This window comes from Rhipicephalus microplus, chromosome 2, assembly GCF_043290135.1.
Source record: "Rhipicephalus microplus isolate Deutch F79 chromosome 2, USDA_Rmic, whole genome shotgun sequence".
NCBI classification, from domain to species: Eukaryota; Metazoa; Arthropoda; class Arachnida; order Ixodida; family Ixodidae; genus Rhipicephalus; species Rhipicephalus microplus.
The window spans coordinates 253439932-253455683 of NC_134701.1; the positions used below are offsets into that span (position 1 = coordinate 253439932).

A 15752-nucleotide genomic window follows, 5' to 3' on the forward strand; every position below is an offset into this window, starting at 1 on the left:
CCAAGTGAAGCGTTGTGGTAGTTGCTGTGCATCAAAAACTGTGCAGTGGTTTTAAAGCAGCTGCAACACCTAACACCATTTGCTCTCTAGTGTGCTGGTTGGTAAATGGTAAATACTATGCACAACAGGGCATCACAGAAGGTAAATACTATGCACAAAAGTAAACAAGTGACAAGTATGAGGAAGTACAGGGGAAAAAATGGAGTGGTAACGTTCCTTCAACAGATTATGCTGACTAGCGTGCTGTTTTCTGCACTGTGATACGTACTGACAGTAGGTATTCTTTCGTTCTGCTCAAACTCTAAAGACGTAGCGGTCGGACTTGGCGACAATTAGTTTCGATGAGATAGGGAGGCTATCGATAGAGTAGTTAGGGTAGGGGCCAGTTGGGTGTAGATAGCGTAAATGTTTTTGCGTGCTACAAAGAAATGAAATCGACCTAAAAAGAAGCTACTGAAGTTATTTTGGCGTCTCTTGTAAAAGACCAAGATTTAAACTGATGTGTTAAGAAGTGGCAGTACTCTATTCTTATGGACATTTAGATGATAAAGTCTCTGTACAAGTTTTACAATGGTTACAATCTGACTGATAGGCCTCCTGTGGCGAATTTAAAACAATAAATGTTCGTATTTTATAAACCAGAACTTTGTGCTTTAAAAGCAGCCGCAATTAGCCAGGGCCTGCAGGAGCTTATGAGAGGAACCACTATGCCGACAACTAAAGCTTTTTAACACTTGCTGTAAAACTTGAAGCACAAGTGATAGCCATCATTTGAAGTACTAACACCAACAGCTGCTCATTGCAATGAAATGCCCATTAAAATAAACCTGCTAGATATTTTAGTGTAGGTTACACGTAACTAACCATGCAAAAAAGCTAACGATTCGAATGCAAAGTCCGAAGTATAGTCTGTTGGGTAGCAATAAATAGAGCATAAGCAAAAGGCTGTGCTTTATCGTTAATGCTAATTGAATTACTTAAATGTACTCAATTTATTGCATTATTTCCTGTATGCCGAGACTTTCAATGAGGTGTTAGTAACATAACTGTTCACTTATAAAACGCCCACTCTTTAATAGACGTTTGATTCACCTTAAACTTTTAATCCACATATGTTTGTCCCTTAACTCCACCCACCTAACTTTTGACACTAACAGTGTTCATGCTGCCGGACCTTTGGACTTGTGAACAATATAGGGCTGTCACCTTCACAATGACAAGTAGAACATTACCAGCTTTGGATCAGCCAAGGCTGTTGTGAAGCAATGCAAAAACAAAGTCTCTTTTGGCAAAGTACAAGACTTGTTGTTCCTGATAAGACCACTAACAGTTTCAGCACGCTCTGGCCACTACAGGTACCCTAGAAAGAGAGCTGAAAAACAGGCAACATAGCTTCAAGAGCTGCACTGAACAGCCATGGTTACCTTCAGCTGCACATGATGACCAAGCAAGAAACACATAAGGTGAGCCCCGAGTGTTCAGTGTCAATTCATCGCAAAACCACCCAATCTCTCCGTTTTCTCCTAAACACTTGTAGCATGCTGTTAAGACATCACGGACCATAAAGTATCACAGGAATTCTTCTTTCTGTGTCCACATTTTATCAGCCACTGTGCTTGCAAATGCTACAACGTGCAAGTCTAAAGAAAGAAATAGAGCTTTGGCACTTCTAATTCGTATGTCACGGCTCCAATACTATCACAGTATAAATAAGGAAAGAGCTGTACAAAACTAAACTACTCACGTGAGAACTGATAGTGGCACACTTGTAGTTCTGCACCCAGAAACAGCATTAAATTGCAAAGATGAAGTGACTCACACTAATGAATAAACATTCATGATTTTATTATTATGTACACTTGTTTTAGAATGCACACAAACATATATTGTGTATATATGTATGCTATGTACAAGAGGAAGCAGTTAGATGGCATATATACAGGAAGTGATGAGGGGAGTGGTGATGGAGAGATGATAGAGCTAACTGCGTTCCTCGGTCCACGAGGTGAAGATGGGCACCGGCTTCACACAATGCAGAGCACTCGGGTCAACAACAGTGCTTGGGTTCAGCATGGTTCGGAACCATTCTTCTGATCGAGCTTGTTCTTGTTGTTCTTGACCATGTAGATGAAAAATGTGATGGCTTCCTTTTCGGCAATGGGAATGGTCCTGAAGTGCCGTGCCAAAGTCTGCATGCAAATGAGAGACATTATGATGCTGCACAGTGTACTACTGTTGAACGACATAGTTAATGGGAATGACCTGCCACCATTCAAAATCTTATGTTTAAGGTAGCAGGACCCCCTAAGCAATTTAGTAGGTTAACTGAGTGAGAGACCAAAGAAAGCAAGAATAAGTTGTACCAAAACAAAAAATGCCAAGCACACTGTAAATTGTTTGAGTAAGGCAAGGTGCAATGAGAAGTCCTAAGTCATATAAACACGCAATGAATAGAATTACGTTTTTGGGGGGTGCACAGAAGAAAAAAAAAAGCTGTACATTCATTCTCTATCACTATTGCATAACCAGGCTACACCATTGATAAACAAGCTATGCCTTTTATCTCCTTGTAGGAAACCCCCTGATAATGCACACACAGCACCGATAAGAGTGGCAGGACAGCTACAGGATCGGCTAGTCACATTACAGAGACAAGCCTTCTGGCCAACTCTGTGAAAGCAAAGTGCTGTTCAGATTAGTTACACAAAAATTTACTTTAATGTTTAATAATAAAACACAGCAAGTCATCTTTTTGCCCTTTCATTTCAAAAACAAGTACGAATCTGTAATAACCAAATGTGGGGAAATACTTTCATGAATCCATAACCTCACTACGCTCACATGCAATTAGCATCTGTGCCATTTAAAAAAAACCAATAAATAAATAAAAATTTAACCAGAAAACATTACTTATTGTCTAATCAAGTCAAAGCAAACGGAGTTTGGCAACACCACCATAATAATTCGATCTGACCTAGCACTTCTCGAATCACTCTGACACAGCGCGATGAAAAGAAACCAGCACACGAAGAAACTCCATAATGCTCCACAGCGGACATGAACTGTTGAACGTACGAAACAGCATATGGTGCAATTTTCTAATAGCACATAGGCAACAAATTTCAACAAGTGTCAGCCAATTTTATATCAACGAAAAGAAAGAGTCATTGCATTGTGGGCTTGATAACTGAATGCGTGTTCGTCGCTACAGTCGGTGCAAAATTCTAGGTATACTTTTGCAAGCGATTCACTCACATCAGCCAGCTCCGCCTTGTTGAGCCCAGGCCGCATGGGGACCTTGTAGTGCCGCTTGTACCTCCGCAACGTGTTGACCTGAAGCTGGAAGAGGTCCACCTGTACATACAGAAAAGTCAAAGGATGTTTGCAAAGCAAGCATGGCTGTTCAAACACACAGGTCCTTGTTACAAGACTGTCACTTGACGAGCAAATGGTTTGGCTAACCCGAAAAGCTGCAGTGGCATTCGCCTGACGTGCAAAAATACATGCCCTGACATCCCGACATGCATGCTTAATTCGGCTATACAAAGCAAAAGAGTGGCCCATCGCCGATAACCTCACTTGTCTGAAATTGGCGGCTTCAATTTACCACCAAGCAGCCGATTAGTTTGATACTGTGATGTCACATGCAAGCTGCGCCATACTGTCCTACTGACTGCAGAAACAATGAAAAAGAAATTTTGAAAAAGAATCTGAAAAGAAACAATAAAAAAGAAAACTGCTGCATGAGGAGCACAGATATGCAGCATTTTCAAAAGCAATGTTTTCACCGTACACCGTCGGACATCCGCCTTTCTCACGATGCCACAGCGCATACGCCATTCTTCTGGCACAAAGGTCGCAAAATATCTCCTGATCTCGGAGGGGTTTCGTTCTAGCAATAAATTGCTTGCACTTGATGTCAGCTTGTGAAAGGAACAGAGATCCCACGATGGTGGCTTTGATTTCGTCTAAGTGAAAGCAACGCGGCTGGAATGTCTCCGTGTGTGAATAACGAAATAATGTGCAGGTGCCTCTTGGTAACGTTAAGGTGATGTCAGAAACGTCGCATCCCCACACGCTGGTGCTCCAGCACGACGCTTTCAGTGACATCAGTTCAAGCCTAGCCCCTACCAGAACGGCAGAGGTCAGCACTGACAAATGAAAAAGGTGGATTATGGTAATCACCAGTTCCACTACAATTAAGGAAAGGGGGCGGTGGTAAACAGAAGCAGTGAAAGAAAGAGGAATCAGTGAAGAAGTTAGCAGATCAAGTGAACCTCGACAAAACTAAACTTGCCTCGGGAATGTCCATTTCTTGCTCGTTGGAACCATTGTCATCTTCACTGTCCTTGCGCTTCCTCTTGGTGCGCACGCTTTGGATGACACCTTTGTGGTAGTCACAGATGTAGATGTGCCGCGCCTGCAAAAAAATTTGAGAAGACGAAACTCGAGGTTAGTAACAGTGCTGCGAGCACGAGTCAGGCGCACTGCATAAAACCGAAATCAAGGCCCGTGCTTCCGAAAAATGCGGAGCGTCACGCACTTACGCTGGGATCGATGTTGAGCTTCAGCTTGCGCTGAGCTACCGTCTTCTGGACGCGTTTGCTGTAGCTAGCATTCCCGGCTGGCCGCGTGCAGCGCTCGGAGTCGTCCAGGAGACAGCAGATCTGGTTGTGACCACTCTGCGTTTCTTCTTCCGTACTAAATCCGTTCATCGAGGCTTCCTGAAAAGTACACACAGCGCGTAAGGTGCGGTCCACAGGAGGCAACGGCTTGCATGCCTCCTCGAATGATCACCAAAACCCGCGGCATCGCTTTGCCGATGTGCCAGTGGCATGCGGACAGAAAGCAACGTGTCAGTAACGTGCGCCGCAATCTGGGAGCACCCTTTAAGAGGGAACACTGGACGGGTGCTGTAAACTATGCGGACTGTTCGCTGGGGGGGGGGGGGGGGATGTAGCGCGTGTCAGATAACATCCAGACCGATACAATCCAGGCACAGCCTCTGGAGAAAAATTAAACCGCAGACGTAAGTGCGATTCCCCGCACGAAATAATATCGTATAATAAAACTGGATGGCGAAGAGGCCCCGAAGAAATTCCGTGAGATTTATTGGGGCACTAGTAGGCAAAAAACTGCACACGCACGTTCGCAGAAGTGAACTGGATGCCCAAATCGCCAGCTGCATGATCAGCTGTCCCAAACGGGGAGGCCACATGTCACGCGAGCAGCGAGTGCCGGTACGAAAAAAAATAGGTCGCCGCAGCGCGAAGAAAACAAGATGCCGTCCTTTCGCTACGACGGGGGTGCCTACCGGTGAAGTGTCTGTCACAGGGGTCTTCGGAGCGGAGACCATGCCCTGTTTTCGCAACAGTGGCACGGCCGACGAGAGTCTTGACACCGACGCGGGGCGAAGTAAGAAAGGCCTCGACTTTCCGCCGGCGCGGCCACGCATGCCAACCGCGGGCATACTACAAGACGTCGGAGAGGGCGCGCTCACGGGAGGGCGACGTCGACGTAGGCCTAACCGGCTGCAGCGCAGAGCGCTAAAGACAACGGCAGCAGCTGAGAGTCGATCGCGACTGCTGATGGGGAAGGCGACGAGGGCTGCTCGAGCAATGGTACGCCGATTGGCGCCAAATCGCAGTGGGTACGACGCTGCGGCTAAGCATGTGATTCTGCCGATCGGCGCACGGCTGCGACGACGGGTCACGGAACATCGCGATTTCTCTCACCTTGATGCAGAGACCGAATTTGTGTCGGTCTTGTCACAGCAACGTAAGAGATTAACTGGGCTAGTAGCTGAGCCGCTTCGGTCCACAGAAGATGAAGCCAACGTAGCGCACTGCTACCAGTTTGTTTACACTCGGCGTAGCTGACAGCACAGAGGACCGGCGTACTTACGTGCTTCCAAGCGCAGCGCCAAAGCGCGTCGGCGGTGGCGGCAAGGTAGTAGAGGAGAATAGCACAGCGAAACCTGTGCTTTACAGCAGGAGAGCGAGAGCAAATTGCTAAACCGTGCAAAACAAACGCAAAAACAAGTAGCAGAAAGCCGCGAAACCGGCGGTTCTGTTATGACGTCACGAAACTCTCGGCTCGTGGATCGCTGCCGCCGACAGGCTGCACGGCTCACCAAAAAAGGCAGAGCAACATGTTGCGACTGTTTGGGCATTTTAACCAACAAAATTCACGCCGTTTGCTTTACATGTCATGGTGCCCCACGTCAGAGCAATTAGCCAGAATAATATGAAAGTATATCAGTCCTCATTCGCACATTTATTGCAGCGTAGAATACATGAAGAGGAAGACGAACACAGATTTAACCACTGCAGCGCGCAAGATTTAATAACAATGTCTTTTACGAGCGAGATTTTTTTAAATATTATCATCTGAAACATCCAGCAACGTTCGCTGACCAACCAGTCTCGCAAATCAATGTTGGCTCAGATGTTTCGCATATAAGCCGCAGACAAATCTATTTACGTGTTTAAAGCTGGTTTTTTTATGTCTATGTATTGTTTTGTAGGTTTAGTAAAAAACAACGCATTATAGTAACCTACTTCTGTTGCATTATACTTTATGTATAGAAGAAGTCTGCATTTTTTGGTGATGCACACTTTACGAGGCAACGTCGTCTGCTTCAGGCACAAGAAAACTGCCGCCGGCCGCCGCCACCGCTATTCGCGCCAACCGTGCCAACGGTCGCACGCGCGATTCCCGCGCTAAATCCTTACCCGCACGCAATTGGTCAGAAAAAATGCCCACGTGACTAAACCTCGCGCTCCTATAGGGCAAGGTTTTGCGCTCAATCCAAATCTCGCCAATCACGACTTTCCCAATGCTTTCCTGTGGCGAGAATTCAGCGGCGTAGCGTTTGTGCTCCGTGGGTCGGTTGGTTCTGAGGAAGCCATCGCTGCGGTGAGTGTCGACTTGTTTATTGCAATTCTCCCCAACGAAATACCTTTAGGCCTCCATCTTGTGCGCAGTAAGTGTGCCCTAAAACACTGTAGATGAATGTGATTTTTTTTCATCGTGACATTTTTCTACAAGACCAAGTAATTCGAGAGTCTGTAAACTGAGTATTACATGTAACTCTATGGGGCCGTAGAAACCCTTGGGTAGACGAGGCCTCACAAAGGAAGCCTATGGACGCCATAGTGTTTCTATGGTGGGGTGCGGGCTGAGATACCTTTCGTTGGAAAAAAATTTCGGCTGTGTCTGCTTTACATTTCGTTATTCTGAAGCCGTCCTTGTGAAGCAGAAGGTTTGAACTTAATTTCGATTTGTTTTCCGGTGCGAATACGAACGTTCTTTATGGCGCGAAAATTCGCTGAAATCCGGCGTTTTTGCCAGCCTTTGTTGCATAGCGCCCCATGCTTTTGCTATGGACGTAAAGCGGCCGCTCATTGGGAACCTACAGCTTCCTATATGCTCTATGGGACGCCCGCTCCATAGCAGAGGCCGGCTGTGCCAGTGCACACTTTTGAGTTTTTTACCTAGTTTGCCGCAAACAACCGCCGCTTGCAAGTCTTAGCGAGGGAAGCCATGATAACGTTCAAGGGCATATTTCGACGGGGCTTTCATTGATGAAGACGGGGATTTCTTCCTCGCTCATAGCTATTTACAGTGCTTGCGACTCCCGCGTTGGCTTCCATTACGCGCTGCGCTTGCAGGCCCCAGGTAGGGACGTGCCGCGCTGGCGTCTTTGGTGTTATTAACCTGCGCAAACAACTTTAACGACTCGGAATTAACTTCTGTTGCGTTACAACTGTTCTGGCGGCGCTGCTGCTTTTTCCTAGGCAGGTTCTTGAACTCTAGTTGAGTGGCGTTTCGGGAGCATGCTGATATTGTAGTCTGCTAGCCGGTTGCGTACCGCTGGTGGGCAATTAGCGCGCAGATATTTTCTTAAAAAACTAAATGTGTATTCTTTTGTGCAGTCGCGTACGCTTATTTTAATCGGAATCGAGAGCTTTTGTGCGGCCAGTCTCTGCGTTCGTCAGCGCTTTTTCGCGAAGTGATGTAACGTAACCTGCGCGGTGAATTACATTTGGCGCGCGATTTTTTTTTTTCCAGAAGTTCACTCAGTATGTTTGCGAATGATAAGTTGTTTGTCGGTTCTTTTGTTTTTTTATATAGATTTGTTCCGTTAATGCAGTTGAGACTTTTCCTAAGAGTCGCGAGAGGGTACGACGTAACTATTTGAAGCAGACGATCTTCCGGCCGGCGAGTTGCGCTTTTTTTTTTTTTTTCTCCCGCTTTGAAGAGTAGCTGTGGCGTTCGCCTTTTCTGGCGTCATATTTTTTGGTGCACACCGGCGGCGTTTGTGCTGTATAGTTTTAGTAGAGTTCTGTTTGCTGTCGTGCTCCGAGTGAACCTGTACTTCGCTGATGCACGCCGTCTTCGGCACTTACACAGCCACCTGAACTCGTTTTCAATCTCCCATTGCAACGCAGATTTTCGTCTTGACGCTCGGCTGACTCGAGTCAATCGACATGGGCAAGGGAGACAAGCCTCGTGGCCGGATGTCGGCGTATGCCTTCTTCGTGCAGACTTGCCGGGAGGAGCACAAGAAGAAGCACCCCAATGAGAACGTGGTCTTCGCCGAGTTCTCCAAGAAGTGCGCCGAGCGCTGGAAGACCATGAGCGATGGCGAGAAGAAGCGGTTCCACCAGATGGCCGACAAGGACAAGAAGCGCTTCGACACCGAGATGGCCGACTACAAGCCTCCCAAGGGGGACAAGTCCAAGAAGCGCAAGCGCGCAAAGGACCCCAATGCACCCAAGCGTCCCCTGTAAGGCTAACAGATGACAAAGTTCTAGTGTTATAGGGGGACACTAGAGTGAAATGGCTTAGAGAACTTGGGATACTGGGCTTAGGTACTAGGTACCTGTTTCCATTAATTTTGGTTTTGAGTTAGTTTTGGGTTTTTGTTTTGAAAGTTTGATGTGTTAACCTTGCCATCTGAAATATCTGAACCCCCCCCCCCACACACACTTTTTGTTTTATGCAACTTGCTCAATTTAACACTGTACTTAAAGAAAAGTGATTGTAAGTAATTTCAAGTGGCTGTGTCACCTGTAATTTAATTTCTGAATATTTTTCTGGCTCGCCAATTGCCGCCTGGCGACAAGGGGGTGGTTTAACTTTGTGGATGCTGAACTTTCTAACTTCAAAAAAAAATCTTACTTTGAATCTCTCTTTAAGCACACTCCTGTGCATCGTTACTTCACCTTACCAGGTACTTTGTCGAACCCAATTTGAGATATTGGTCTCGGTATAGCAGCTGTACCCACCAACAGCAACCATTGTGAGAGTCAGTACTGGTCTCAAGTTGCCTGCTAGTGTGAATTGGAGATTTGATGGAGCTTTGTCGCAGGTCTGCTTTCTTCTGGTTCTGCAACGACGAGAGACCCAACGTGCGCCAGGAGAACCCAGATTCCTCGGTTGGAGAGGTTGCAAAGGAGCTTGGCCGGCGATGGAATGAGGTTGGCGATGACGTCAAGGCAAAGTACGAGGGCCTTGCCGCCAAGGACAAGGCACGCTACGAGAAGGTAAGTCTCGAGTAAACCTATAGCTATTTCACCATGGTGCACTGTTCAACTGCAGCACTGAAGTTGGCCGCAAGTATTGAACATGCTTCTGGCGCTTGCTTTGCAGGAACTGAAGGCCTACAAGGGAAAGAAGCCCAAGGGTGCATCTCCACCAAAAGAGAAGGCCAAGAAGAAGGAAGAGGAAGACGACGAGGATGATGAGGACGAAGAAGATGAGGCTGAGGATGCTGAAGAGGATGACGACGATGACGAAGATTGAGAAGGCGTCACTTCTTATGCATACACTTCATTTTCTTTCCCCCCCATTCACCCCTTTGTTTTACTTCTTTGTTCACTTTTGGCCTTGTGGCTATGCCACTTGTGTTCATAGCTGCTGTTTGCCGTTTATTGTTTACCTTTTTTTGTTCGCTGTTCAGTTTTTTTTTCGTAGGGTCCCGTGTTCTTGCATCACGCTAAAAACATGTTGAGTTTCTGATGGGGCCCCAAAACGGGTGTTACACATAACATTTCTTCCCTGTTTGCAGGCAAAAGTGGCTGATTTTTATTTTATTTTTTCCTACTCCCTCCTTTATTGTCTTTTGTACATGTGTGCCTGTGGAGTTAAAAAAAAAATACTGTTAACTTAATGCTGTAAAGATGTAACTAAATCTCTTCATCATTGGTGTGCACCAGGCACGTAGCCAGAAATTTTTTCGGGTAAGGGGGGTGGAGAGATCACCCCTTACAATTGCCAGCTCTCTATGCCATGGCGGGAAAAAAATTTGGGTGGGGGGCACTTGCCCAATGTGCCACCCCTTGGCTACATCCCTGGTGTGCGCAGTGTGAGTAAACCACATCGCTGCCCATTTTGAAGATCACTTAGCCACGCCCACCGCAAGTGGGATTGTCAATGTATTTTCTGCACTGATATGTAAGCCTGTATATATCTATTTCTTTTCTCTCCCGAGGCCCCGCTTGGCCCACATGGGTTTTAAGTTTCCGGTGCCACATGTACTGTCTCGGGCTTTCAGTTGTGTTATCATCATACCTCATTGCTAATTATTCACCTCTTTTGCTCATTCGCCATTGCTATTCGACAAGACTCATTTTAGTGGCATAACTATTTTTTTGTATCTATGGCTTTCAATAAAGACGTTTAGTATGTCACAGTTCTGGCTGAGAATGATTTGCACTTGGTCAATCATTGAGACCCTACTCCCTCTACCTTAGTGCTTGTAGTCATTTAAGTTGTGCTGTTGTACATTCCGATGTAGACAAAAATGGCCCTTCAATAGCGCATCCAACTTAAGGGGCCCAGGTAGACCGATATTGCTTGGGGACCCATGCAGATGGTTCTGTGATGAAGTTTAAAACGGTAATACGACAATATGTGGAGTAAATTGCTCTACGAAGAAAGTGCAATGTTGCCTTTTAAGTTTTTTGTGTGTGTGTGCAGGAAGTGCTGTAAGCATGTTAGTACAAAGTCCCAAAATACGTCCTTGCATCTTGGATTCAGAGACTGCTAGCTAAAATGGTGGATATATCGATAATTTCGTTAATTTCACTACTATTAAGGGGAGGACCGTGTCAGTTCAAACGGTGATTCGCAAGTACGAATGGAATATTCGTGAAACATCGCTTCCAGAATGTAGATTTATGAGCGCACGAGAACTAAGTACACGCTCACAATGTGCACAAGGGTTTGCCTTTCGTCTCATTTGGGGCTTAACACAAGCTCCGTGTCGAAAGTGATGACTGCACCACCATAACAAACAACGGCGATTTCGGCATTGCACTCACGAACGACTTCATTCCACTTTCAAGTTCAACTAAGCCCCGCCGCGGTGGTCTAGTGGCTAAGGTACTCGGCTGCTGACCCGCAGGTCGCGGGTTCGAATCCCGGCCGCGGCGGCTGCATTTCCGATGGAGGCGGAAATGTTGTAGGCCCGTGTGCCCAGATTTGGGTGCACGTTAAAGAACCCCAGGTGGTCGAAATTTCCGGAGCACTCCACTACGGCGTCTCTCATAATCATATGGTGGTTTTGGGACGTTAAACCCCACATATCAATCAATCAAGTTCAACTACCATGAAATGAACAAAAACAGAATAATAAGGCACCCGCAGGCACAGAGCCTAGTGAGTATCATAGTGTATACGTGTTCTGTGGAATCATCACAGAACACCTACACACTGTATCATCATCAATGTGCATCCTTTCTTTATCATGCTTGGCTTGGCTAAAGTCTCTGGCTAAAGTGAGACCATTTTGCGAGATCTTGCAGAGATGGCGGACGAAAAGTACGGAACGCTGCCCCCGTATTACGAAAAACTATTTACTCCTGAACCTTTCAATGAACATCGTCTGTTTATGAGGCGCTTCTATTTTTGGGGCTTCCCTGGATTGGCCGGTGTACTCTCAGCTTGTATAGCAAACTATTTCATGAGGAAGCCAGCGTTCAGCGGTAGGTTCCCAAGCGATTGTTTCGTGTGTCCGGCTTGCGCGTTTGCCCTTGGACAAGCAGTCCGCACTAGGCAGTGATTTAGTAGTACGGCTTCGTTCTGCATTTCTTAGCGTTGCTGAGCGCAGGCATGTCGTCCGGGAAGAGATCATTGTAAAGGTTCAGATAAAAGTTTTTTCTTTTAACTCCCTGCATATCGTTAGCGCAGCACAGGCTCGAGACGTAGAATCCTCTGCACGTGAAACCTTGCAGAAATGTGTAATGCGTGCAATCATCTGATGGTAGACGAGTGCGTGGAGTTTATTATACGCCGAGTGTTTGGCGGAAGTACGAGACATTTTTATATGCCATTTTTGCCATCATAACGGAGTGGCTACATTCGCTTTCGGTGTCTTTATTGTTTATTGCAGGCATGTTCAGCCTCTACAGAGAGGCTTCTTTCATTAAAGAAGAAAATGGGTTAATTTCTGTGTGAATACTGCGAGACAATTGATGACAGCCGACTTTACGGCCAGGGTAATGTTTAGTAAAGACAGGTTTAAGGACTGTTCCACTTCCGACATATTCTACGTCAGTATTCTTGTGATAAATCAAGTGTGCAAAATTTGAAAAAAAAAAAAATGGTTTGTTGAGATCACTAATTCCTATAGCATGTTTTGTATAAAGTACAATAATGACCTAAATATCCTGGATTTTGTACTTTTCGCAATCAGTACACGCTATTTCCTGAAGGAGGCTTGATCTTTCTAGGTATTCAAAAACACATTTTTGGTGCGGCTTTATATGTCGCCCTTGGAGAATCCGCCATGCGCTACGCCGACCACCGTTCTATGGAGCGAGATGCCATTCTTCGTCGCTACATCTTGCTGCATCCCGAGGACTTTCCAGAGCCTGGTAAGAGGTCGTACACAACATTGAATTTTGTGGAAACTCAAATCTTCGTTGGGGATGCCCACTTATGCGTAACAAAGACAGGCTGTAGATCTGCAAAAACGAATGCAGTGATCATGCTATCAGGTCGAGCAAGAAAGTTGCGAGGAGATGATCAGTGTCATCTGTTGCATAAAGCACTTTATAAAAAAAAAGCAACCGCCATGCTCCTATAGGAGCATTTACAGGGGCAATAAATTATCACCCCACCTAACGTCTTTCGGTACATAAAAGTGCCTCAAAATGTTAGGTCTCTTGTTCAGTGCGTAGGCGTAGCCTTGCAATAGAAAACTAGGGTCATGACTAGGGCAGCGTTTCAACTGGACAAAAATAGAATGCAAACCCAGGAGAAAAAAACATCTGTGCCAAAATTGGAAAGCATTCCCTGCATCTCTGCTCATTTATTTCTACAAAAACTTTGTCGAATTGCGTCAAGAGCTGTCATCACTCTGTTTTATAACTTGAAAGGCTCGCAGCACGGTTCAGCCACCTAGCAGCCCTGCTGACTTAAAAAAAAAAAAAAAAAAAAACACCCACCCGGAAACCTCTGGCACACATCCTGTATATATAACTTCTGTGAGAAGTAATCAGTATTTTAAATATGTAGTTAATCTTATTTAGCATTTAATGACCACTCATCTGCTTGTTTATTTGCTTTCTGCAGTGTACAATATGCTTAATAATAAATATTAATATGTATGAGATGCCTTAGTGATGCTTTAAGCACCAGGAGTCATTCAGAGTATTTTGCCATCTGCTCCAAAAGCACCAACAGTTGCTCCTAAAAGCAAAATGTTGCTTCTATCATTGCACCGGTGTTCTCAGCGGTGGAGCATGATCTGGCGTCATGCAGTCTATCGCTGAACACCTCAATACGAGTTGCAACACAGCGGCCATGGTTGAAGGGGCCCTGAGCCAATACTGCAGTGACAGTAAATGTGAAATTGGTTTGGAAATGCGAGTAGTTGAAACAGCTATTGTATCACTGGCTGTTTTCTACGTTGCTGCCACTGCACAGTGTTGGAGCTTCTGTGACCACAGGCAGCAAGGCGCAGCTCGCATCTGGTGTGACTGTATGTGCAACCAACGTGTAGCTCCTAAAGGGACACTGAAATGGTGTTTGGAAGTTTGCTCAGTGTTTAAAATAGAGCATCATCAGACCATTTGCACCACAACTTTAGTGACACCCTGTGTACCTACCTAGTCCGCTACGGACAATTATACCCTGTGTACCTAGTCCGCTACGGACAATTATACCCTGTGCACCTAGTCTGCTGCGGACAATTATATTGTACCCTCCTTCCCACCTCTGCCTCGTCTCCTCGGCTAATGAGGCACCCTGGTGATCGCAGAGCTCTCATGAGCGTGCTCGATGATTTGAGCTTTTACAAGTCTAAACTTCCGAGATGGCACGCTGACAGGTTGTGCGCAGTCTCGGAGGCCGTCACATAGTGCACCCGGCAGCACGCATGCCATCTAGAAACAGACGAAGATCGGGAAGTGGTTCATATTTGCTCCGACAAGTGCCACCACCCTACTAGCCAATATCATTTCCACGCATTTTACAGTCGATGACAGCCAATCAGATCAGCAGCCACATCACCGTGACTACTGACATGCTCTGGCCTCGTCAAGTGGTCAGAGCACATCAGTCTGTGAATGAGTGGTTCGCAGCTTTAAAGTGTTGTAATAAATTACAAACTTTACGCCAAGAGCTCAAGTCGGTCTTTAATTAACCCTTGGGACTTGGCGTACTGGCCCAATGCATTTGTACAAAATCACCAAAACCGTTTCAGGGTCCCTTTAAAATGGCACTCTTGAAAGGTTTTGTATTTTGCCTACATTCGTTTTTTAGTGTCGATGTAGCTTTTTTGGTCTATTTAGCTTTACTTTGTTTGTGCTTCATCTGTGTGCATAATGGCATTGGTGCTTGCCTTTCAGAGCGGAAGAAGTACAGAGATGTTCTTGAGCCCTGGATTCCAGTGCGATGAGCTCTGCTGCTTCAGAGTCTTCTTTTCATGTGCTGTCATAGCTAGGTGATTGTTAAATAGAAATAAAACTTTCTCTCTAGAGAGTGGGTAAAATTTGTATTGACAACATGCATCTAATTAGCCTCTCCTTATGTTTGTCGTTGCCAGTTTATTTAAACTTTAATATCACATACCTTGCGAGAATCTTATGGGGCTTTGTCTAGCAGCTGCTAATAAGGACATGGTTTCGGCCTCTGTTACATAGTACACGCATACATGTCACAGGTTTGCGAAAGTAGACGAAATTATAGGATTATAGAAACTAAAGTTATCATAGGTAACTACTGCCAAACAGCCCAATGAATAAGCTAGGTTGCTCTCTGTACTTAGGTTCAATAAAAGGTATATATACACACATGCAGGTTTGAGTTGGATGATGTCTGGTATATTTTATCTTCAAGCCAAATTTTCATATGTAGGGAACACATCATAGACATTTAGTTTTTACCATGTACCCAATCTCAAAAATGTTCACGCATTCGCTGAAGCAACTGTTTTCAATTATACATGCTTGCTATGGAGAGGGGCTCAATTCAGAATGCACGTAGATGACACTGCCAGTTGTATGGCAGGCAAATGATTCTTATGTTGACCAAAATTACACCAGCTTCAACAGTAATATGAACTTGCAGGTTTGTGTATTTTCACAATTTTTTCGTGTCTGGAGCTTTCATTAAGTTGAATTTTTAAATCAAGAGGGATAGTTCATACAAGATAAGCACACTGCAAATGCATCTATATGCTTAAATATATTTTAGAAAATGATGGAATATAATTGGTGGCAAGTGGCTGCAGAGGACAT

The 15752-nt window shown here is 45.4% G+C and overlaps 3 protein-coding genes across 8 annotated transcripts; 2 read left to right on the plus strand and 1 right to left on the minus strand.

The window, feature by feature from the left end:
• Positions 1 to 1828: 1828 nt before the first annotated feature.
• Sap30 (SIN3-associated polypeptide 30) lies at positions 1829 to 6058 on the minus strand. Of its 4 annotated transcripts, none has more exons than XM_037421166.2 (5): positions 5905 to 6058; positions 4548 to 4724; positions 4298 to 4420; positions 3256 to 3354; positions 1829 to 2189 (listed from the first exon to the last, which is right to left on the minus strand). In XM_037421166.2, exons 2-5 carry the CDS (start codon positions 4713 to 4715, stop codon positions 2067 to 2069), a joined length of 513 nt encoding a protein of 170 aa, XP_037277063.2. In that variant the 5' UTR covers positions 4716 to 4724; positions 5905 to 6058; the 3' UTR covers positions 1829 to 2066. The 4 variants fall into 4 exon arrangements, with proteins under 4 accessions (XP_037277063.2, XP_037277062.2, XP_037277061.2 ...); XM_037421165.2 differs by lacking the exon at positions 5905 to 6058 and adding an exon at positions 5736 to 5898; XM_037421164.2 differs by lacking the exon at positions 5905 to 6058 and adding an exon at positions 5315 to 5679.
• A 708-nt stretch (positions 6059 to 6766) lies between these two features.
• Positions 6767 to 10713, plus strand: Dsp1 (Dorsal switch protein 1). Of its 3 annotated transcripts, none has more exons than XM_037421160.2 (4): positions 6767 to 6918; positions 8454 to 8791; positions 9377 to 9551; positions 9658 to 10713. In XM_037421160.2, the coding sequence occupies exons 2-4, from the start codon at positions 8493 to 8495 to the stop codon at positions 9808 to 9810; spliced, it is 627 nt and encodes a 208-aa protein (XP_037277057.1). In that variant the 5' UTR covers positions 6767 to 6918; positions 8454 to 8492; the 3' UTR covers positions 9811 to 10713. The 3 variants fall into 3 exon arrangements, with proteins under 3 accessions (XP_037277057.1, XP_037277058.1, XP_037277059.1); XM_037421161.2 differs by having other exon boundaries at positions 6886 to 6985; XM_037421162.2 differs by lacking the exon at positions 6767 to 6918 and adding an exon at positions 7580 to 7680.
• A 1074-nt stretch (positions 10714 to 11787) lies between these two features.
• Positions 11788 to 15307, plus strand: ND-B14.5B (NADH dehydrogenase (ubiquinone) B14.5 B subunit). The gene is made up of 3 exons (XM_037421159.2): positions 11788 to 11993; positions 12741 to 12884; positions 14862 to 15307. Exons 1-3 carry the CDS (start codon positions 11816 to 11818, stop codon positions 14909 to 14911), a joined length of 372 nt encoding a protein of 123 aa, XP_037277056.1. The 5' UTR covers positions 11788 to 11815; the 3' UTR covers positions 14912 to 15307.
• Positions 15308 to 15752: the final 445 nt, after the last annotated feature.

Coding starts and splice junctions, on each gene's coding strand:
- Sap30 (XM_037421164.2), bottom strand. CDS start 5,470: ATGCCCGCGGTTGGCATGCGTGGCCGCGCCGGCGGAAAGTCGAGGCCT. Junction 4,725..5,314: donor CTGTGACAGACACTTCACCG/GTAGGCACCCCC, acceptor TGTACTTTTCAG/GAAGCCTCGATGAACGGATT. Junction 4,421..4,547: donor AGCTCAACATCGATCCCAGC/GTAAGTGCGTGA, acceptor ATTTTTTTGCAG/GCGCGGCACATCTACATCTG.
- Dsp1 (XM_037421160.2), top strand. CDS start 8,493: ATGGGCAAGGGAGACAAGCCTCGTGGCCGGATGTCGGCGTATGCCTTC. Junction 8,792..9,376: donor AATGCACCCAAGCGTCCCCT/GTAAGGCTAACA, acceptor GCTTTGTCGCAG/GTCTGCTTTCTTCTGGTTCT. Junction 9,552..9,657: donor ACAAGGCACGCTACGAGAAG/GTAAGTCTCGAG, acceptor CTTGCTTTGCAG/GAACTGAAGGCCTACAAGGG.
- ND-B14.5B (XM_037421159.2), top strand. CDS start 11,816: ATGGCGGACGAAAAGTACGGAACGCTGCCCCCGTATTACGAAAAACTA. Junction 11,994..12,740: donor GAGGAAGCCAGCGTTCAGCG/GTAGGTTCCCAA, acceptor TGATCTTTCTAG/GTATTCAAAAACACATTTTT. Junction 12,885..14,861: donor CGAGGACTTTCCAGAGCCTG/GTAAGAGGTCGT, acceptor CTTGCCTTTCAG/AGCGGAAGAAGTACAGAGAT.